The following is a 24,108-nucleotide window of genomic DNA, read 5'->3' as shown; positions in this document are numbered from 1 at the left end:
TTCTGAAAGCATTGAATCGAACAGCAAAGAAATATGCTGATTATTTGCATAGCGCCAATTGTGCACATGATGCCAGAAAAACCAGGAGAGCTGCAGAAGGAAGATTGTGAAGATTTGCTAAAATTCTACCAGGAATAATGCATGAATTAAATTAGTACTGTCTAATCCAACAGGATAATTTACACACATAATGATGATAAGATAATTGATTGTGAACCTGCTCTTATCCACCCGAGTTCTACTATTTTTCTTAAATTGATCACTTTTCCTACATTTATATCAAATAATTGTTAGCACTGCCCTTCACTACATTAATTAGTTGCATAAAGAGTTCAGAATAGTTATTGAATGTCTTTATTATCCCTACACAATTATACTTCTTCCACTTAATCCCTTAAAATCTTTTCCTTAGTTTAACTTTTACTTTTTGTGTTAGACTGTACAATTGATTTCATATTCTTAACTAAATCGTCCCATATTCCTTTTTTGTTGTTGTTATAAGAAGATACTCCATAGCGGAATGATGGAAATGGGTGCCGAGCGGGAGAAGGAGATATTAGGAGAAATTATCAATGCTTGGGAATTGGGCTTGTATTGTACAAACAACACACACAAAATGCTAGAGGAACTCAGCAGGCCAGGCAGCATCTATGGGGGAGAAAGGTAACCAGTCGGCGTATCAGGCTGAGACTCTTCATCAGGATTGGTGAATGTGTTGGATACGGAGGCTCCTGGGGTGGCAGCAAAGGTCAACAGGAACTGTATCACTGTTAAGGCGGCGGGACAATGGGGTGAGTGCAGATGTTTGGGAAATGGAAAAGATGCGGGTGAGGGTAGCATCAATGGTGGAGGAAGGGAATCTTCATTCTTTGTAGAAGGAGGACATCTCTGGGGTCTTGGAAGGGAATGCTGCATCCAGGGAACATATGTGGTAGAACCGAAGGAAATAAGAAAAGGGAATAGCACTTTTACAGGAGACAGGGTGGGAAGAAGTATAGTCAAGATAACCATGGGAATCAGAAGGTTTATAAAAGATGTTGGTCAACAGCTTGTCTTCAGAGATGGGGACAGAGAGATCGAGAAAGTGAGGGAGGTGTCAGAAATGGACCAAGTGAGTTTAAGGGTGGGGTGGAAGTTAGAGGCAAAAGTTGATGAAATTGACAAGCTCAGCATGGGTGCAGGAAGCCACACATGTGCTGTGGAGGAAGATTTGGGGAGCATTACCGTGAGAGGCTTGGAATATGGACTGTTCTACACAGCTAGTGAAGAGGCAGGCTGAGCTGGGGCCCATGTACGTGCCCATAGCTACCCCTCAAGTTTGGAGAAAGTGGGGGGAGCTGAAGGAAAAATTCTATGAAACGTTTGTGGGTAAAATCAGGGTACCTTCTAGTTCTGGGTAGCTGTTCATGCCATGCCACATGGGTGCTATGACATTATGAGCTCCATGGAGCTCTGACCTCAGCATGGAGCACAATGGTCTATCTAGGCAAATTTCTGTGGAACAGAAAGAGATACAGCAGGTTGTTCAGCCTGTGTAAAGAGGAGAAAGGTGTAGCTTAACATTCTGTCATGTAGGACACGAACATTTCAGTAGATTGGGAGAAAGGATCAGCAAAGAAAAAAGGGTAAAGCTAGAAAATAATCGACTGTAATCAGAGTAACACACAAAATGCCGGAGGAACTCAGCAAGTCAGGCAGCACCTATGTCATGAAGTACACAGTCAATGTTTGGGCCAATACCCTTCCTAGAAAGGAAAAGGGAAGAGTTTCTTCCTTTCCAATCCTGATGAAGATTCTCAGCCCGAAATGTCGACTGTTTATTCCACTCCTGCTGAGTTTCTCCAGCATTTTGTGAGTGTTGCTCTGGATTTCCAGCATCCACAGAAACTCTTGTGTTTATGATTTACTGCTACGCTGCAATCAGAGAGAGGCACCAAAAGCAGGAAACCATGAGGGATCAGGATTACTTTTAGAGGTGATCGCAAAATGAGGGTGATTGTTCCTTTTTGTCAGTTTTCAGTGACAGCACTGTGTTACATAAATGCCATACAGTATTGGCTAGCGTTTATTATCTCACTCCCATGTTCTAGTTTCCACAAAGTAATGAATCTATGAATGTCTGTAATGTGTGGCAAATACAGAATAAATAAATGTCAGATATTTTTCAGCAAAGACTATTTTACACGATATATCGCATTTGGCGAGCTGAAAGTCAGGATTATGTTAAACATCACACTGTAAGCTAATTACATGTATTCTAAGCCCTGCCTTAAAGTTAGTGATGGAGCTTTTTGACAGCTTTGTTGTTCCAGGAATAATTGGTCAGGCATTCACTGTGGGTGGGGAAATTCCTCATTGCCAAAAACTATTGAATGATCATGATTCCTGACTGGAGCTTTGGGCACTGATTCTGTTCCCAAACCAAAGCAACAGCAGTAGCTAGGTGCAGGGGCACATCCGGTAATCTCTTGAAGTAAATAAGACTTTACAAAGCACTGGTGAGGCCTCATTTGGTGCATTGTGAGCAGTTTTAGGCCCCTTATCTTAGGAAGGATGTGCTGAAACTGGAGAGGGTTCAAAGGAAGTTCACAAAAACGATTCCAGGATTAAATGGCTTGTCATATGAAGAGCGTTTGATGACTTTCGGCCTGTATTCACTGGCATTTAGAAGAATGAGGGTTGACCTAATTGAAACCTATCAAATGGTGAAAAGTCTTGACAGAGTGGATGTGGAGAGGATGTTTCCTATGGTGGGAGTGTGTAAGCCTCAGAATGGAGGGGCGTCCTTTTTGATTGGCGATGACGAGGAGATTGTTCAGCCAGAGAGTGGTGAATCTGTGGAAGTATTTGCCACAGGCAGCTGTGGAGGCCAGGTCTTTGTATATATTTAAGGCAGAGGTTGATAGATTCTTGATTGGTCAGGGCATGAAGGGATACAGGGAGAAGGCAAGAGATTGGGGCTGAGAGGAAAAAATGGATCAGCCATGATGAAATGGTGGAGCAGAATTGATGGGCCGAATGGCCTAATCCTGCTCAAATGTCTTATGGTCTAAGACTGTAACTGACCTAGCATTCACAAAGAGGAAATACAGTACTGTACCTTGGATTTTTAAAATTTAGTTTCAGATGTATGGCTCTAGAGAGCCCTGATTTCAACATCGTTGAAGCTGACTGGGATTACCTGGAGAAACAGAAGCAAGCGAGACAGCCAAAGTTTACGGAACTGTGGCAAATTCTCTAAGATGCTTGGAACAACTTACCGGTCAATTTTCTTATAAAATTGCACAATGGTGTACCTAAGAGAATTGATGCAGTTGTAGGGCAAAGTGTGGTCATACCAAATATTGATTTAGTTTAGGTTTTTTTTACCATTAACTGCTCTTTATAGTTTTTTTGTATTTAAAAGCTTTTCATTATTTTTGAAAGCATTTTGCTTTACAGAATGTTTTACATGTGCCTAAGACAGTACTGTAGATGAACATGTTTGCACTTGCCCAATGTGTTCTCCTTATGATATTCTACAGTGGTGCTGGAGGAAAGACTACTACTTCAAAATAACTACTTATCTGTAGAAAGCACTTAATAATGAAATATCCAAATTTCATTCATGCAAAAATTAACCATATAGATATTCTTCCATTTAAAGAAAAAATCGCATTCCTGAAAAAATATTGCATTAAAGGGAAATTTACAAGTTGAAAAGGCATTTTCTCATGAGTTTTAATGTGAAGCCTTGGTTGCTTTCTACGGTTCAGTATTCTCTGTTAAAGAAAATCCAAATACTTAAAATTCACCGGGAATATAAACTTTTTAAAAACATAGAATATCATAAAGCATACTGGCATTTTTCCCCCAAAAAATCCAAAAATCAAACAATTTTACTTTAAAGAAATGCCTGAATTACCAAACCGTGAAGAGAGAAGAGCTGAAGGTGGTGATTGTCACCTGTGCCTGCAAGCTTGGTTTTGATGATGTAGTTGAAGAAACGCCACGGGCTGGAATGATCTAAGTGAAGTGTACCAATGTTTTTGGACTGAAATGGATAAAGTCCCTGACACTGAGGATAGAACCAGAGAGAAAGGAGGTGTAGGGGAGGCCTGAGCTGGAAGAGTAGAGGGCTAATATATGATGTAAATGTAGAAGAGAAAGGGCCATAGAGAGATTTGTAAATAAAATCAAGAAACAATATTGTAAGTAGTATCATGAAACAAAATCTAAACAATTACATTTATCGAGAAAAGTCAGACTTTTTCTCTACAAATGAGAAGGTTGTGAAATGTACAGATAATGTCTTGTAAGGTTAAAAAAGTATTTGATAGGGTGGAACCTGTCAAGGATCCATGGAGCACCCACATGCAAAGTAAGGGCCCATATTCTTATATTGGTCTGCAATAGATCTAAAGGACTATGCAAGAGAAATGTTTACTCTGCTGGTGGTTAGAATGTGGAATATTGAGGCCAGTATCATAGAGATATTTAAAAGGAGGCTAAATAATGTTGCTATGTTGTTTAAGAAAGGCTATAAGAATAAGCCAGGAAATTATAGGCTTATGAGCGTGTAAATTATTGGAAGGTATTCTGTGGTTCAGGATGTGTAAGTATTTGGATAGACAGGCCAGATTAGGGATAGTCAACATGGCTTCTGTGAATGGTAGATCATGTCTAATAGATCTTAAATAGTTTTTTTTAAGAGGTTGCCAAGACAATTGATGAAGAAAAGACAGTGGATGTTGACCATGTGGACTTTAGAAAGGTCTTTGTCAAAGTCCCACATAGGAGGCTAGTTTGGAAGATCAAGCACAAGAGATTCTGCAGGTGCTCGAAATCCAGAGTAACACACACAAAATACAGGAGGAACTCAGCAGGTCTGGCAGCATCTCTGGAGAGGAGTAATGAGTTGATGTTTCAGGCCAAGATCCTTCATACATTTCTCCAACATTCTGTGTGTGTTATTCCAGAAGAATAATATGCTTGGCATTCAGAAAGAAGTAGCTAATTGGATCCAACTTTGGCTTTGTGGGAGAAGCCAGAGAGTGGTAGTAGAGGGTTGCCTCTCTGACTGGAGGCCTGTGACTAGTGGTGTGCCTCTGGGAATGGTGCTGGGTCCTGTGTTGTTTGGCATCTGTCATTAATGATTTAGATGATAAGGCAGTAAACTAGATCAGCAAATGTGTGGATGATGCCAAAATTGTGAGCATCATGAACAGTGAGGAAGGCATTCAAAGCTTGCAACGTGATCTTCTCCAGGTGGGAAAATGGCAGATGGAGTTTAATGCAGGGAAGTGTGAGGTGCTTCTGCTGAGGTAAGACTTTCATATTGAATGATAGAGCACTGAACAGTGTCGTAGAACAGAGGGATCTGGGAATACAGATCCATTGCAGGTAGACAGGGTTAGAAAAAGGCACATCAGCCATAATAAATCAAGGAACTGAGTACAGGATTAATCCGGGAAATTATAGGCCAGTAAGTTTGACGTTGGTAGTAGGTAAATTATTGGAAGGAGTACTAAGAGATAGGATCTACAAGTATTTGGATAGACAGGGACTTAGTATGGAGAGTCAACACGGCTTTGTGCATGGTAAGTCATGTTTAACAAATCTATTAGAGTTTTTCGAGGAGGTTACAAGGAAAGTGGGTGAAGGGAAGGCAGTGGATGTTGTCTACATGGACTTCAGTAAGGCCTTTGACAAGGTCCCCCATGGGAGGTTAGTTAGGAAGATTCAGTCGCTAGGTATACATGATGAGGTAGTAAATTGGATTAGACATTGGCTCAATGGGAGAAGTCAGAGAGTGGTAGTGGAGGATTGCTTCTCTGAGTGGAGTCCTGTGACTAGTGGTGTGCCACAGGGATCTGTGCTGGGTCCATTGTTATTTGTCATCTATATCAATGATCTGGATGATAATGTGGTAAATTGGATCAGCAAACTTGCTGATGATACAAAGATTGGAGGTGTAGTGGTCAGTGAGGAAGGTTTTCAAAGCTTGCAGAGGGATCTGGACCAGCTGGAAAATGGGCTGAAAAATGGCAGATTGAGTTTAATACATACAAGTGTGAGGTATTGCACTTTGGAAGGAAAAACCAAGGTAGAACATACAAGGTAAATGGTAGGGCACTGAGGAGTGCAGTAGAACAGAGGGATCTAGGAATACAGATACAAAATTCCTTAAAAGTGGTGTCACAAGTAGATAGGGTAGAAAAGAGAGCTTTTGGTGCATTGGCCTTCATAAATCAAAGTATTGAGTATAAGAGTTGGTAAGTTATGGTGAGGTTGTGTAAGGCATTGGTGAGGCCTAATTTGGAGTATTGTGTGCAGTTTTGGTCACCGAATTACAGGAAGGATATTAATAAGGTTGAAAGAATGCAGAGAACATTTACGAGGATGTTGTCGGGACTTGAGAAACTGAGTTACAGAGAAAGGTTGAATAGGTTAGGACTTTATTCCCTGGAGCATAGAAGAATGAGGAGAGACCTGATAGAGGTATATAAAATTATGATGGGTATAGATAGAGTGAATGAAAGCAGGCTTTTTCCACTGAGGCTAGGGGAGAAAAAAACCAGAGGACATGGGTTAAGGGTGAAGGGGGAAAAGTTTAAAGGGAGCATTGGGGGGGGGCTTTATCACACAGAGAGTGGTGGGGGTGTGGAATGAGCTGTCAGATGAAGTGATAAATGTGGGCTCACTTTTAACCTTTAAGAAAAACTTGAACAGGTACATGGATGAGAGGTGTATGGAGGGATATGGTCCAGGTGCAGGTCAGTGGGACTAGGCAGAAAGATGGTTCGGCACAGCCAAGAAGGGCCAAAAGGCCTGTTTCTGTGCTGTCATGTTCTATGGTTGTAGGATTTGGGATGTTATGTTGAAGTTGGTGAAGTGGAATTTAGAGTATTGTGTGCAGATATGGTCACCTACCTACAGGAAAAGTATCAGCAAGCTTGAAAAAGTGCAGGAAAAAATTACACAGATGTTGCAGGGACTTGAGGACTTGCATTACATGGAAAAGTTGAATAGCTTAGGACTTTATCTCCTGGATTGCCAAGGAATGAGAGGAGTACAAAATTATGACGGGAATCAAAAGGGTGAACGTATACAGGATTTATCCCCTCAGGTTGGGTGAACTAGAACTAGTGTTCATAGGTTTTGAGTGAAAGGTGCAATATTAGGCAGAATAATAGCTTGGCTTGGACTGGAAGGGCCAAAGGGCCTACTTCTGTGCTATAGTGTTCTATAACTCCATCAGGAGAACCTGGGAGCAAACTTCTTCAGAGAGTCGTGTGAGTGTGGAACGAACTGCCAACAGAAGTGGTAGGTACGGGTTCAGTTGTAACATTTAAGATAAGTTTGGATAGGTACATGATAAGAATGGTTTGGAGGTCTGTGGTTCAGGTGCAGGCAGATGAGAATAGGCAGAAGGCTAGGTTGGCATAGACTAGATGGGCTGAAGAACCCATCTTTGCTGTAGTGTTCCTTGATTTAATGTCTCTATAAACATTAGAATGAGAAGGGTAGTGGATGGATCTATTGATGGATTTATATGCTAAAGGATCAAAGGAGAATAATGTAGACCATAATTGGCAAAAATCTATTGTGTCCTGGTTCTGATTTTATGTGTTATTTACTGCGTATTAATCAGGATTCTTCAGTAATGCTTTGTGAAAATAAGGTCACAGTAAAGGCTTGTGAAAGGGGATATTTTGTTAAAATTTTGCATTAGTCACAACCTGTAAATGCCAAATATTGAGACCTGTGGAATGCACTCTTGGTCAGAGAAGAAGTCACAAATAAAATAATTGCTGTCTTCATTGCCACAGAGTAGAGTAGATTCAAACTAGGACACTGTCAAAGTTGGTCGAAGTGATCTTGAGTGTCATTCACAAGAGGTTTCAGGAAAACAGTAAGGATTGATAGAGCACCTTCATCACATCCTTGGTGCTGTGATCTGGGTAAAAGAGATTCAAAGTAGGAAAGACGTGAGAAATTCAAAAATTTAGGGAAGTAAGTGGACAGTGTATACAGAAATAGACAGTAGAATTGGAAGGGTATTTCTGATGTTAATGAAAGTAGATGAAGTGTGCCAAGATAGCCTGAGGATGAGCTATTTCAGGAGGGCTGATAATTATTCAATATAAACTAGCATTGGGAAGAGGTTGTAGGGGCTTTTAGGAAATATGAGACAAAATGATCGAGGACAGTGATTTCAGGGGAAGATGCCAGGATTTCTGTTGTGTTGTTAAGAGCATGAAGTACAGGACTACGGTAGTACCAACACACACAAATCACTGGTCGGCTGTCTTCTGAGACCCTTTTGAGAGGAAGTGAAAAGGAGAGACTTATATGATACTATGGGTAAGTGCTGTTAATTATGGATAGGGACTATAATAATTAGTTTGCAGGTAGAATGGAAAAGGTTGAGTAATCAATAGGATTCAAGATTGTTTAATGTCATTTCCAGTACACAAGTGTAAAGGTGCACAAAAGAATTGGATCTGATGCAGCACAAAGAAACACAATAAGATAAAGAACACAATAATAAAAAACAGAATAAATATAAATACGTAAGAAAGCTTATAGATTGATTGTATGTCCATAAAGTGATGCTAGGCACAGGAATTTCTTTACATCAGGTGACTCTGACAGGAAGTGATAAAGTAGAGGTGGTTGGGGAGGTGTTGATCAGCCTCACTGCTTGGGGAAGGTAACTGTCCTTGAATCTGGTGGTTCTGGCATGGCTGCTACGTGGCCTCCTCCCTGATGGGAGTGGGACAAATAGTCCATGAGCACTGTGGGTGGAATCCTTCATGATGTTACTGGCCCTTTTCCAGCACCTTTGTGCATACACATCCTTAATGGCAGGTAGGCTTCTGCCTGCGATGTATGGGCAGTTTTGGCTGCCCGTTGTGGAGCATCCTGCCTGCCACAGTATGGTTTCCATGCCAAACAATGAAGCAGCTTGTTAGGATGCTCTCTACTAATACTCAGAATTGGGCTGGAATTTATAGTGGTGATGTAGAAAAGTTCTCTTCACGATTGTTAAATTGTTTGCTGGAGCAAGTATTTAAGATCATCAGCATGGAATCCTCTACCAGAAACAGAATCTAGAAAGCCTTACAGTGGATATTTGCAAATAAACAGTTGAAATGAGACTTTGCCACAGCAACGCGCACAAAATGCTGAAGGAACTCAGCAGGCCAGGCAGCATCTAGGGAAAGAGTACGGTCAACATTTTGGGAGGAACTGGGGTCCTGCTTGAAGGGTTTCAGCCTGAAACGTTGACTGTACTCTTTTCCATAGATGCTGCCTGGCTTGCTGAGTTCCTCCAGCATTTTGTGTGTGTTGCTGGGATTTCCAGCATCTGCAGATTTTCCCTTCTCTGCCAAAGCAGTTCTCTGAGGAATAGGGCAAAGTGAAGAGCCCTGTGAGAAATCTGGAAAAGACACAGAATGTGCTGTATCCCTCCATTCAGCCTTCTACTGTACGGTAATCCTTAGAATTAGGTTTTAAAGTTACTAATGAAACAAAAGAACATCATGCAGATGAACAAAGAAGTAGACCTGTGATGAGTGTACAAGGAGGGTTTGTATTTGAATGGAGAAGGAGGGTCTTCAGATCATCTGTTCAAAGGAAGCTTCATGTTATTAAGATTTCTCATTGCTACCTGCATGGTTTGTTTCCAGCATGGGCGTACTGCTTTGCATTTGGCTGCTTACAAAGGGCACATTGATGTTGTACGAATTCTCCTGAAAGCAAGTTGTGATCTGGACATTCAGGATGATGTAAGTGACTACACTCTCTGCATTAGACTTTCTCATTTCTCACCTTTACTTTCGCACACTCTTCATGGTCAAGATTGTTTGGGCAGCAATTGCTGCAATCTCAGAAAATAATTAAGTGTTCTTAAATTGTCAAAGCCAGGATATTTTATATTGTAAGCTTCTGTTGTGAATGATTTTTAATGCACCCGCTTTCCCTGTGGGCTTTAATAATTGAATAGACGTTACCTTTGCTCATGTAGCAGCTATATGCGGTGGGGCAGTAGTGAAGAAGCTGGGGTTGCACAAGAATATGTCACAGTTCATTTACAGTAAACCTGTGTACATCGGACTTTGCAACACACTTTACGTTCACTTCAAAAACATGTTACTCATTGGAATAATTTCTTTTTTAATGAACCCACTGAGTTTAAAGGGAGCTCAGGAAACAAGGCCCCGATAAATTTAAAGGGAACATGATAAACAGAGTCGGGTAAGCTTCAAGGGAACAAAACCAGCCAAGTTTAAAGGGAGCATGTGAACCACAATTTTGGTGAGTGGAATGGGGAGTGTGGGAGTTCCAGCAATTGCATCGGAACTGAAGCCTGCACAAGTGGATGGGGAGCATGATAGTCACCACGTCATGAGCCGGATGCCAAACCGTTGGATTTCTGACTAGTCAGATACAGCAGCTTTACTATATTGGATTTAATTTTAGTGTTTGCTGTTGTTTAATTCCTGAGGCCGAGTCCCTGGATGTTGTACCTTGCCTTAACTCTTTGAAAAAATGTATTTGAAATAATAAGTAGCTTGTAATTTGCAGATTGCAGGTTTTCATTGTATCTGAGTTGCAGAGTCCAGAGGCATTCACAGTGTTCAGATTTGACGTTACATTACAGCTATCAAATTGAAAAGACGTCCTCCTCAATCGTATTCACAGACAATAGTCATTCAATTTTGAAAGAAAATCCACTTTTTCTGGATGCCTCTACCAGACAGACTACGATACCTTTTCCAAAGCTGCACTAGGCTTTACAAGCTCGTATGTTTTTAAAAAAATCTGAAATGTGTTTTAATAAAGCATTTGTGTTTAATTTCAAACTAATCATTATATAGCCATGAAGATTAATAATTAAAAACATTTCACCAGATTATGATAGATATATGTTTATCTTTTTGATAAAAATGTATTTTTAAAACCATTCTGCCTGTGCCACACGCCAGTGTGGGTAAGAATAGGATGATTTGGTAGATGAATGTGTGGCTGAGGAACCGGTGCAGGGGGCAAGGGTTCAGATTTATGGATCATTGCAAGCTGTTCTGGGGAAGGTACAATCTGTACCAAAGGGACGGGTTACACCTGAACCAGAGGAGGACCAATATCCATGCGGGCAGATTTGCTCGAGCTGTTCGGGAGGGTTTAAATTAATTTGGCAGGGGGATGGGAACTGGAGTGATATCGCTGAGGTTGAGGTAGTTGATTTACAGACGCAGTGTGTAGTGAGACTACTAGCAAAGAGAAACTGATGATAGGGCAAAATTGCAGTCAATAGGATGAGTTGCAACGTAAAAGGCAGGCAAAATTAAAAAGGCTGAGTACGGGACTGAAGGAGTTATGTTGGAATGCACACAGTATATGGAATAAGGTAGGTGATCTTGTAGCACAGTTACAGAGTGGCATGTATGACGTTGTGGGCATCACTGAATCGTGGCTGAAAGAAGATTATAACCGGGAGCTTAACATCCAAGGATACACATTGTATCAAAAGGACAGTCAGGTAGGCAGAGGGGGTTGGCATGGCTCTGTTGGTAAAAATTGAAATCCAATCGTGAGAAAGAGGTGACATAGGATCAAGGGGTGTTGAATTGTTGTGGATAAAGCTAAGGAACTGCAAGGGTAAAAAGACCCTGATGAGAGATGTATACAGACCCTCAAACAGTAGTAAAGATGTAGTCTACAGATTATAACAGGAGATGGAAAATGCATGTCAAAAGACCAATGTTACAAAATTCATGGGGGATTTTAGTGTGGAGGTAGATTGGGAAAATTAGTTTGGTGCTGGATACAAAGAGGAGAAATTTCTAGAATGGCTCCGAGATGGCTTTTTAGAGCAGCTCATGGTTGAGCCCAGTAGTAGCTATGCTGATTAGGTATTGTGCAATGAGCCAGAATTGATTAGAGAGTTTAATGTAAAGGACCCCTTAGAGGTAAGTGATCATAATATGATAAAATTCACCCTGCAATTTGAGAAGGAGAAGTTAAAGTCAGATATATCAGTATAATAACAGAATAAAGGGAATTACAGAGGCAGCATGAGAGAGAAGCTGGCCAAAACAGATTTGAAGGTTGAATAGGTTAGGACTTTATTCCCTGAAGCGTAGAAGAATGAGGGGAGATTTGATAGTGTATAAAATTATGATGGGTATAGATAGAGTGAATGCAAGCAGGCTTTTTCCACTGAGGCTAGGGGGGAGAAAAAAAAAAGGAGAACATGGGTTAAGGGTGAAGGGGGAAAAGTTTAAAGGGAACATTAGGGGGAGCTTCTTCACACAGAGAGTGGTGGGAGTGTGGAATGAGCTGCCAGTTGAAGTGGTGAATGCAGGCTCACTTTTAACATTTAAGAAAAACTTGGACAGGTACATGGATGAGAGGGGTATGGAGGGATATGGTCTAGGTGTAGGTCAGTGGGACTAGGGAGAAAAATGGTTCAGCACAGCCAAGAAGGGCCAAAAGGCCTGTTTCTGTGCTGTAATGTTCTATGGTGCTATGGAAAGGAACACTAGCAGGGATGATGGCAGAGCAGCAATGGCTGGAATTTCAGGGAGCAATTCAGAAGGTGCAGGATATATACATCCCAAAATGGAAGAAGTATTCCAAAGGCAAGATTTCGCAACCTTGGCTGACAAGGGACGTCAAAGCCAACATAAAAGTGAAAGAGCAAAAATTAGTGGGGTTTGGGCCAACAGAAGGCAACTAAAAAAAAACATGAAGGAAAAGATGGAATATGAAAGTAAGTTGACCAATAATATTAAAGAGGATACTAAAAGTTTCTTCATTTACATAAAGTATAAAAGAGGCGAGAGTGGATCTTGCTTCACTGGAAAAAGGTGCTGGGGAGGTAGTAATAGGGGAAAAGGAAATGGCAAACAAACTGAATTAAGTATTTTGCATCAGTCTTCACTATGGAAGACACTAACAGTACATTGGAAATTCCAGGTGTCGGGTCATGAAGTGTGTGAAGTTACCAGTAGCAGAGAGAAGGTTCTTGGGAAACTGAAAGGTCTGAAAGTAGATAAGTCACCTGGATCAAATGGTATACACCCCAGGGTTCTGTAGCGGCATTAGTAATAATCTTTCAAGAATCAATTGGTTCCTGGGGACTGGAAATTTTGAAATGTTACTCCCCTCTTCAAGAGGAGAGAGAGGCAGAAGTCTAACCTCTGTGGTTGGGAAGATGTTTGAGTAAATTGTTGAAGATGTGGTTTCAGGGTTCTTGGAGGCACATGGTAAAATAGGTCATAGTCAGCATGGTTTCCTTAAGGGATAATCTTTCCTGACAAATTGCTTGAATTCTTTGAGGAAATAACAAGACAAAGGAGAACTGATTGATGTGTACTTGGATTTTCACAAAGCCTTTGACAAGATGCCACACATGAGGCTGCTTAACAAGTTAAGAACCAATGGTATTACAGGAAAGATACTAGCATGGATAGAGCATTAGCTGAAATGGCAGGTGGCAAAGAGTGGGAATAAAGGGAGCCTTTTTTGGTTGGCTCTCAGTGACTAGCGGTGTTCCACAGGGACTGTGTTGGGACTGCTTGTTCTTACGTTAAACATCAGTGATCTGGATGACGGAATTGATGACTTTGTGGCCAAGTTTGTGGACAATATGAAGATAGGTGGAGGGGCAGATAAATTTTGAGGCAAAAGAAGGATTTAGACAGATTAGGAGATGGATAAAGAAGTGGCAGATGGAATACAGTGTTGGGAAGTGAATGGTCATTACTTCCGTAGAAGAAATAAAAGGTTTGGCTATTTTTTCAAATGGAGAGAAAATTCAAAACTGAGTGGAAAGGGACTTGGGAGTCCTTGTGCAGGATTCTCTGAAGGTTAATTTGCAGGTTAACTCTGTGGTGAAGAAGGCAAATGTGATCTTAGCATTCATTTCAAGACAACTAAAATATAAAAGCAAGGAAGTAATATTGAGGCTTTATAAGGCCAAATGGCCTAATTCTGCTCCAATATTTAATGGTCTTATGGTCTTTAAACGATGGTTGCTATAGCACGGTTGGAAATTGCACACAGCAGATTCCATGATGGTAACCCATGATGATGTACACTTGGGATAACTACCTTGTCCTCCTTAGAAGTATTAATGTATGTGCCCTCTGTATGTTTAACAACATGAAGCTTTTTTTTTGCATGGTTGGTTACATTATATGCTTTGACGTGTACAGTTAACTTTGCATTTCTTTAAGGCATTTCATTCCACTTAGTTTTGACGTTGACCTTGCTTGCTTAACTATGTCTATTTAACTTTTAATCTCCCAGCATGCTTCACCAATCAGTTTCTTCAGAATTATAGAATATTACATTCACTATTCTGATCCAGTAGTATTCTACAACTATCAGGTGAATCTATATTTTTAATATGAATGGGATTGGAATTGTGGCTTGGTCATAGAAATAAATGCCATCTGAACAGTCATCTGGGTATTGGTTCACCAATACAACGTTGATGTTTCAGCACTGAGAACCAAGCGTGGAGCTGCAATTTTGACTTGGATCGAAATTATAAAAACTGGGAAACTAAGACAAAAAAATTGAATGAAATAAAAGAGTAATAAATATCCAGAGCATTCTGTGTTTATAAATCAGAATCAACTTTATTATCACTGTCTTATATGATGTGAAATTTGTTGTTTTGTAACAGCAGTACAGTATAGTAATATAAAGATTTTATATAACTATAATTGCAGAACTGTTAACTAGTGCAAACATAGGGCAGTCTTCACGGATTCATGAGCCATCAGAAATCTGAAGGTGAGAGGGGGAAGAAGCTCTTTCTGAATCATATGGTGATCCTTGCTATAGGCCTATTGAGCCACATTCCATTTCCTTTCTATCAGGGGCTAAAGATGCTTGCAAAGGAATTGTTTGGATTTAACATCTTTGCATTGTCTGTTGAAGTGTTACCAGGCAACTAATATTCCAGCAGTGTTAAATTCATCAACTGAATTCCTGCAGTTTTAAAGTGTTTTACTTTTGGTTTAGGAAAAAACAAAGTTTAGCCCAAATCAGACCTCTAGTGGCCTAAAATGGAATTGCCTTGAATTTTAAACCAATTGGATTTTTCTCTGGATAAAACAGATAATAGTTCTCCTCTGTTAACCAATCATCTAAGGTCTTATTTAATCCCCAATGATTTTTGTAATTGGCTAGTAATGATGCACACAGGTTGGTAGTTACATTTTGTTGAAAATATTTTCTTGTACAATCTCTCATAATTGAGGATGACTTGGTTGCATGCCAGTTTTGAGGTGGCTGATGAAGCCACATGCCTCACATGAGCAGAAGCTGCTTGATAGGTTGAATTGGTGGTATGGTAAATAGCATGCTTCTGCTATTTCAGAGTCTCTGGACAAAGAAACTCAATTCCATAATTTCACCACCCTCTGGCTAAAGAAATTTCTCCACATCTGTGTTTTGAATGGACACCCCTCTATCCTGAGGCTGTGCCCTCCAATCCTAGACTCTCCCACCATGGGAAACATTCTTTCCACATCTACTCTGTCTAGGCCTTTCAACTTTTGAAAAGTTTCAATGAGATTCCCCCTCAACCTTCTAAATTCCAGCGAGTACAGACCCAGAGCTATCAAACATTCCTCATATGATAATGCTTTCATTCCTGGAATCATCCTTGTGAACCTCCTCTAGACCCTCTCCAAATTCGGCACATCTTTTCTTTGATGAGGTGCCCAAAACTATTCACAATACTCAAGTTGAGGCCTCACTAGTGCCTTATAAACCCTTAGCATCGCATCCCTGCTCTTGTATTCTAGACCTTTTGAAATGAATGCTAATGTGCTATTTGCCTTCCTCTCCAGCTCAACCTGCAAGCTAACCTTTAGGTTGTTCTGCACAAGGACTGTCAAATCCCTTTGCATCTCAGAGTTTTAGATTTTCTCCCCATTTAGAAAATAATCTGCACTTTTTATTTCTTCTACCAAAGTGCATGACCATGCATTTGCCACTTTCTTGTGTTACGTTCCCCAGTAACCGGGTGACTTATCAGCAAAGATAGATAGGTCCGCTGAAGCCTGGTGCTACTATTTTCAAACGTTTTTTATTTATAAAGGGGCACAAACGTATGGTTAATACAAAACATTCAGATCATATACGTCGTCACAACTCAATCTAAAGCACAGGTATAGTAATAATCTGTGAGAAATAAGCTCTATTGTTGTCTAGGGGTAATGTAGATATATATTGTTTACTGGATATCTAAAAGTCTTTTGCGGTCACTGCAGTTCCACCAGCTGCCGTCGTTGTGGTGTCGCGTTGGTGCACTTTTGTTAGAAAGAGAGAGAGAGATGGGATTAAACAGTTACCCGTGGTTTTCCAACCTGGAGGAGTTCGGTTTGTCGGAGACTCGTTGGGGGGAATGAACGCTCATCTGTGGCCTCCCCTGTAGCTAAGCCGTTCTTCCGTTGTGGGGTCGCCAATCCCAGGCAAGGAAAAGACGCACACGAACCCCACCACCGGCTGTCGCTATCAAAACGCTGTCACAGGATCTCTAGCGTCTCTTCTGGTGCGTCTGGCGCCCCGCCTCGGCAGCCCACCTTTTATCTGGACTGGCAGGGTTGTAGATGTCCATCAGGGTGGGGGGGCGAGGCAATCCTTCCCCCATCACCCATCTCACATTGCCCTGAGATTTTGCACGTAGGCCAGTTCCTTATCCCACAAAGGTGTCTCCCAAGACAATGGCTATGTCCGAGGCTTTTGTCTTGTTGCGCGACCAGCCCACATTCCAAACCGTAAGGCTCTCTCTCTCTCTCTCTCTTGCGATTCTCACAAAGGAGGAGGCTGAGGTCATGACACCTCCCCTCTTAAAAGTTTTTTACCAGCGGTTAAAAACAAGTTGGTACAGGATTTATTTTTTTTCCCCTGGACTCTAACATACTACACAAGCTTTTCTCTTCACAGAGTACTACCGTTATACATTCCAGTCAGTATCTAAACAGGTAACAATTACAGTGCCCCTTTCTTTAATATCTTAACATCACGTACCGTACTAAAGTCTGGTAGCATCAAACTTCAGCTCAATAACCACCTATTTTTATTTATTTTCTTCAGCCACACAACTAAGGAGGTGTGATCTTAGCTTAGGTGCAGCTACAAAATTTTATACAAATAATAATCGTTTCGGTCGTGTTATTTCACCGGCAGGTCTCCAAAGGGGTTGTCTTTATATTTCACAGGCTTTGGCGCAAACCCTGTACAACCGGCGTTGCTGTTTAAAAATGGCATTTTCTATTAACCATCGCCTCTTTTCCGGGGAGTCCCCCCGTGGGGAACTTGAGTAATTTGGCAAGGTACTCTCCCGCCTTTCCTTTCCACGAGGGTTATTCTCTTAACTCCGTGTCCCCAACCTAGTCCATCATGGGAATTTCCACCCAATTCTTTAATGCTACACAGGTAGTTAACCCTTTTGTCAAGACCATGCAGGCTGATGTGTTTCAGTTCGAACCTTTTTCTCCGGCCGCATTTAAATTTTGGCTTCCTCACAGCGCTTTCTTGAATAACAATAGCGTGTGAGGCACCCTTACATTCCAAATCAACCTGTAATCGATGCACAGGCATCAATCTAGACTTTAACTTTTTTTCATTCGATTTGGGAACTACAGATTTACCGTTCTCCTCCACAACAACAGTTATCTCCCCATTCGTAAACTCCACATTAACTCTGAACACCCCCTTCAGCACAACCATCTGGGAACTCACACTTCCCAAGGTTAACCCCTTTTTTCCCGAACCAAGTCTATCTGCTCCAAAAGGACGACCATCTCGTCCAGCTGAGTCAAATACCTCAGACTTTTCCTGAGCTCCGTGACTAGGTTCAGGACCACGTGCAACCCCATCTTGGACACACTCAAACGGGGCATTGGCCTCTTCCAGGCTTTCAATACCCGTACCCTTTTCAAATTCTAAATTCCCCTGATCCTCCCAGTTACTCTCTGGGCAACTCACTTCCGGAGTAAACTCAACCCCGCGGGCTGAAACAACCCCATCTGCCAACCCAGCAGACTTCTTCAAGGTAATGGCATCCTTTTCATCTAGGACTGCCCTCATTTCATTATCGGGAACACCTTTAGAATTTTCAACTTCTTCAAACAGTTCTGCCAAACCAGACAGATCATCCATGTCCAACCCTGGACCTTTTAACAGCTTTATCTGTTTCTCATCTTTATTTCCTACCTCTAGGACCTTTTTCTTCGCTAAGGGCAGATCTACCTTCTCTCCCTTACCCCCTTTTACGTTACTATTTCTCGTTTTACCACTCTCGAAACCCTCGTGGCACAGGGTCGGTAAAGACGTCTGGGCCAAATCAAAACTGGCCAATTTTAAACTGCTCTCGTTCTCAGCTGCCGCTCTCGACAGGCTGCGAGTGTCCGCGCATGCGGGATAGCTCGGGGACTCTATGGGCGGGGCCTCAACACGCACCGGTCGGCGGGTCATAGTCATGGCCGACCAAACTTTTCCTCCTGCTAAATCGTTCCCAAGGAGGACATCCACGTCAGTTCTCGGGAATTCTGATGGCACCCCCATTTCAACTGATCCATACACCAGCTCACAATCCAAAATGACCCTACGCAAAGACACCCTTTCTGTCCCTTTTCCTATTCCTCTCAGGGCTACCTCGCCCATCGGAGGTCCGAATTGTAATACGTTACGGCTAATTAATGATAGCTCTGCCCCCGTGTCTCTCCAAATCCGTACGGGAATTGGCGGGTCCCCCTTCCTCACAGACACGGTTCTGTGTGACATATAAATCTCCGACCTCTCGCGCTCTCTGCTCCCCTGGGACCCTCTTGCCGATTTTCTGATTACCACTGCACACCCGATAGGGATCGCTGCTCTCTCTCTCTCTGGCTCCTTTCTCTGAGCAAAGCATTTAGATGCAATATGACCCACCTTTCCACAATTAAAACAGGTTAAACCAGGAAATCTCCAGGTTTCCTGCCTGTTATCCTCACTTTTCCTGCTAGCTCCCGGCGGGATCTCCGCCTCAGCCGGCGGGCTTTCCCTACCATTCCGACGGTCTCTCGGGTAACTTTTTGGCGAGGAAAACTTTGTCTTGTGGGTTAGGGCATATTCATCGGCAAACCTAGCAATTTCTGAGATGGACTGATTCGTCCTCTCATTTAAATACATTCGGATCTCTTCTGGAACACAACCTTTAAATTCCTCAATCAAAAATAACTCCCTGAGACGCCCATAATTCTCGGCCACTTTTTCCGCGGTGCACCAACGGTCCAAGAGCACACCCTTCTCATGGGCTAGCTCGGTATACGTTTGATTCCATCCTTTTCTTAAATTTCGGAACCTTTGTCTATACGCCTCAGGCACTAACTCGTAACCTCGGAGAATGGCCTCCTTTACTTGATCATAATTCCCTTCCCCTTCTGGGGAAACGCGGCATATGCCCACTGTGCTTTCCCTCGTAACACACTTTGTAACAACGCCACCCACTGCTCTTTGGGCCACTTCTGATTCACTGCCACCTTTTCAAAAAGCAAGAAATAACTATCAACATCCGTCTCCTCGAAGGGGGGGACCAACCTCAACGTCCGACTAACATCAAACCCCTCCTCTCTCTCTTGCCCTTGAGCTCTTCACTCTTGCTTTCGCCTGTCCAGCTCCAATTCATGGCTCCTTTGTTTCTCTTTCTCTTCTGCTTCTGCTTCTAGCTGCTTTAGCTGGAGCTCATGATCCCGTTTCATCTCAAATTCCTTTAGTTTCAACACCTGCTCCCTTTCCTCAGCCTTTTCCTTTTCCTTTGCAGCTCGTTCCTCAGCCTTTTCCTTTGCAGCCCGTTCCTCAGCCTTTTCAGCTGCTTCTAGCTGCTTTACTTTAAGATTATGGTCCAACCTTACTTTCTCCAACTCTACCTGATCTGTCCCACTCGCTAATCTCTTTTCGGGGATATTTTCCAAATCCTCAGCTGCAAACACCTCCTTCCCAATGTAATACTGATTTATGACCCCTCGCACTTCCTGCTTTTTCATTGATGACCTCACCTCTGCGAGGCCTAACCCCTTTCCCAGATTTACCAAGTCTGATTTGGTAGCCGTCCCTAGCGCCTCTACAGTCGGGTTTCTCATAAATTCACCCACATCCATCTTTGCTGGTTTCCTGTCTGGCTACCTGCGTAACCAGATTTAAGTTTGGACTTACAGCCCGATTCACTGACCCTCCCCTTTGGTTTCAAATCCGGGACGAGCAACCCACTTGTTACGTTCCCCAGTAACCGGGTGACTTACCAGCAAAGATAGATAGGTCCGCTGAAGCCTGGTGCTACTATTTTCAAACGTTTTTTATTTATAAAGGGGCACAAACAAATGGTTAATACAAAACATTCAGATCATATACGTCATCACAACTCAATCTAAAGCACAGGTATAGTAATAATCCGTGAGAAATAAGCTCTATCGTTGTCTAGGGGTAATGTAGATATATATTGTTTACTGGATATCTAAAAGTCTTTTGCGGTCACTGCAGTTCCACCAGCTGCCGTCGCTGTGGTGTCGCGTTGGTGCACTTTTGTTAGAGAGAGAGAGATGGCATTAAACAGTTACCCGTGGTTTTCCAACCTGGAGGAGTTCGGTTTGTCGGAGCCTCGTTGGGGGGAATGAACGCTCATCTGTGGCCTCCCCTGTAGCTAAGCCGTTCTTCCGTTGTGGGGTCGCCAATCCCAGGCAAGGAAAAGACGCACACGAACCCCACCACCGGCTGTCGCTATCAAAACGTTGTCACAGGATCTCTAGCGTCTCTTCTGGTGCGTCTGTGGCCCCACCTCGGCAGCCCACCTTTTATCTGGACTGGCAGGGTTGTAGATGTCCATCAGGGTTTGGGGGCGAGGCAATCCTTCCCCCATCACCCATCTCACATTGCCCTGAGATTTTGCACGTAGGCCAGTTCCTTATCCCACAAAGGTGTCTCCCAAGACAATGGCTATGTCCGAGGCTTTTGTCTTGTTGCGCGACCAGCCCACATTCCAAACCGTAAGGCTCTCTCTCTCTCTCTCGTGATTCTCACAAAGGAGGGGGCTGAGGTCATGACACTTGCCCATTCTGCTAATCTGTCCAAGTCCTTCTGCAGCCTACCTGTTTCCTCAACACTACCTGCTCCTCCACCAATCTTTGTATCATCTGCAAACTTGGCAACAAAGCCATCTATTCCATCATCTAAGTCATTAATATACAGCATAAAAAGAAGCAGTCCCAACACCGACCCCTGTGGAACACCACTAGTTACTGGCAGCCAACCAGAAAAGGATCCTTTTATTCCCACTCGCTGCCTTCTACCAATCAGCCAATGCCCTAACCATGCCAGTGACTTCCCTTTAATACCATGGGCTGTTAACTTGGTAAGCAACCTCATGTGTGGCACCTTGTCAAAAGCCTTCTGAAAGTCCAAATATACAACGTCCACTGCATCCCCTTTATCTATCCTACTTTTAATCTCCTCGAAGAATTCCAACAGGTTCTTCAGGCAAGAATTCCCCTTAAGGAAACCATGTTAATCTTGTCCCATCTTGTCCTGTGTCACCAAGTACTCCATAATGTCATCCTTAACAATTGATTCTAACATCTTCCCAACCACTGAGGCCAGGCTAACTGGTCTATAATTTCCTTTCTGCTGCCTTCCTCCTTTCTTAATTTTTGCCTTGTTGTTTGCTCTCTCTTTTACATTAGCTACCCTTTTTGATTCTGCATTCCTAATGCACTGATACTCACCCTGCTGGCTGCAGTTTTGTCCTACCATCTGCCTGCCGTTCCAGAGAGCCTGACTGCAAGCTATCTTTACTTTTTTACCATCCGTCCTGTCCTGAGTCGAATCACTCTGATTCCCACCCCACTGCCAAATTAGTTTAAACACACCTCAACAGCTCTAACAAACCTGCCTGCAAGAATATTGGTCTCCCTCGAGTTCAGGTGCAATCCGTCACTTTTGAACAGGTCATACCTCCCACAGAAGGGATACCAATGATCTAAGAACCTGAAGCCCTGCCCCTTGCGCCAGCTTTTCAGCCACGCATCAATCTGCCAAATTAACCTGTTCCTACCCTCACTGGTGCATATCACAGGCAGCAATCCAGAAATTACTACCCTGGAGGTCCTGCTTCTCAGCTTTCTACCTAGCTCTAAATTCTCTTTTCAGGACCTCTTTGCTTTTCCTTCCTATGTCTTTGGTACCAGTATGTACCAAGACATCTGGCTGCTCTCCCTCCCTTTCTTCAATGCTGTGGACGCAATCCAACATGTCCCTGACCCTGGCTCCATGGGGGCAACATACCATCCGGGTGTCCTGTTCACATCCACAGAATGTTCTGGTTTCCAAGTTCTTGTCATTAACCTTGTGCAACAGGGGCAGATTGGTGGTGCTTTGCATGTGTTGACTATAAGGCTCGTTGTTTTCTATGGCCTCGTTCTCAAATTCAGGAAGGGGAGGATCTTGGATTCCGAATCATGACCCTCTTTAAGAAAGAAGATAAATATGAATGCTATAGCTATATAGGGATTTCTCTGCTGTCCGCCACAGGAAATTGTCATTGAGGGGGTGGTCCTCAATCTCCTCCCAGTAGCCAGAATTACAATGGGAGTTCTGTCCATGAAGAAGCACAATGCTCCTCACTGATTGATGTGCCACAATTAAGGCAAATAGTGACACTGGCCTTGAAAAGATTCTTCTCAGATTTGGCTGATCTCAGCAGGTAGTCTCCATTCTACACCTGTTTGTGTTTTCTAACCAATGGGTGCAGTACAGATCAAATCCTAGTGTAAAGTAGAATTAAGCGAGCTTGTTTCAATCTCTCTTGCTGTAATGCTACAGCTCCTCCAACGAGCTTCCTGCTGGAGTTGAGTTAATCTAAGGGACGAAAACAAGGAAGATATTGCTAGTACCATGTTTACCCTTTGTGTGATCTTCCTTTGACTTTAGTATACAAATTCCACAGAAAATAACTCCCAAACTCCCAAGTTCACTTTTAAGATCTACCTGAAATGTTGCACAAGACGTGAGTCAGAAGCAGAAAATTGTGGGAGGGTAACTTGGGAGTCTGGAGAATGTTTTAAGGATTTGAAGAAAATGGAAAATTTAATTTTAACAAATTGTTAGACAGGGAAAGTTTAAGGCACTCAAGGATAGCAAGTTCTGAATGTTGGTCTAATTTTCAACAGGTAGTGAATTTGAATGCGTGAGTAAATGAGATGAGTACGTTTATTATGGAGTTATTCTTGCAATTTTAAATGATGGAGTTGGCCACCCGACACTAAATGCACAGCTTGTTTCAAACATTGTTGATGTTAATTTCAGCATGAAGCCTGAAGGAGCACCCAAAGGTTTGTGTCAAACATCCCAATCAGAGTTGAATACCAATTAAACACAAATTGAGATGAGGAGGGTTGGCAGAGAATAGGAACTGAGGAATTAGTTTATTTCAGACAAGTGAAGTTCTCTTCTTTGCTTCTAGCAGTTCTACCTTTGCCAAATTTACATGAAGCATATGCTATGACGTAGTGCTGTAAAAAGAGAAAGTATGGAGCAGGGGCCAGACCTGCTGTTACTTACTCTTAATTAGTACAAACAAGGGGATGATGCCAATACTAAGGTTACTGGCTGAGATTTGCTGCCATACCATTAAGTTAGCAAAAGCCAAAACTCAAAGTTTGGCTCTTTCAACTCACAGAATTCAATAGTGTATTTAACAAGGGAGATAAAGGCTAAGTTTGTCAACTTAAATCATCACGTTTTAAGGAAAATGCTGAATTAACCTGTTAAGTGTTGAAGATACATTGTCCCAAGCCTGCATTCTTGTTATCTGAAGTATTAATTGCTGACAGAGATTTTAAGAAAGACTAGTTTGAAATATTTTTAAAATATTTCCACTTTTCTTTCAGTCTATTCTGTCTTTACCTCACAGCTTTAACCAGAGCTTTAATTTCTAGCAATTTGTTACGCAAAATATTTTAAAGTAACCACATGCGATGCTAAGTGCAATTATCAATAGTTACCTGCTGACTGCCCTTATGTGGCATAATCTGGGCAATTATTTTTTAAATTCAACATAATTTG

The 24,108-nt window shown here is 42.2% G+C and overlaps 1 protein-coding gene across 6 annotated transcripts in view; it reads left to right on the top strand.

Annotated features, from left to right (window-relative positions):
* ankrd6b (ankyrin repeat domain 6b) overlaps nt 1–24,108 on the top strand; it is a 184,907-nt gene that overhangs the window by 116,187 nt on the left and 44,612 nt on the right. For 5 of the 6 annotated variants that reach the window (XM_073056381.1, XM_073056376.1, XM_073056378.1 and 2 more), the window contains one exon: nt 9,675–9,773. The exons of the other annotated variant lie outside the window; for it this stretch is intronic. In XM_073056381.1, the coding sequence (XP_072912482.1) occupies nt 9,675–9,773 (99 nt within the window). The remainder of the gene's footprint in view (nt 1–9,674; nt 9,774–24,108) is intronic. 6 annotated transcript variants of the gene reach the window in all.

Source organism: Hemitrygon akajei, chromosome 9 (assembly GCF_048418815.1).
Source record: "Hemitrygon akajei chromosome 9, sHemAka1.3, whole genome shotgun sequence".
NCBI classification, from domain to species: domain Eukaryota; kingdom Metazoa; phylum Chordata; class Chondrichthyes; order Myliobatiformes; family Dasyatidae; genus Hemitrygon; species Hemitrygon akajei.
This window is presented reverse-complemented; position numbering and strand designations above follow the sequence as displayed.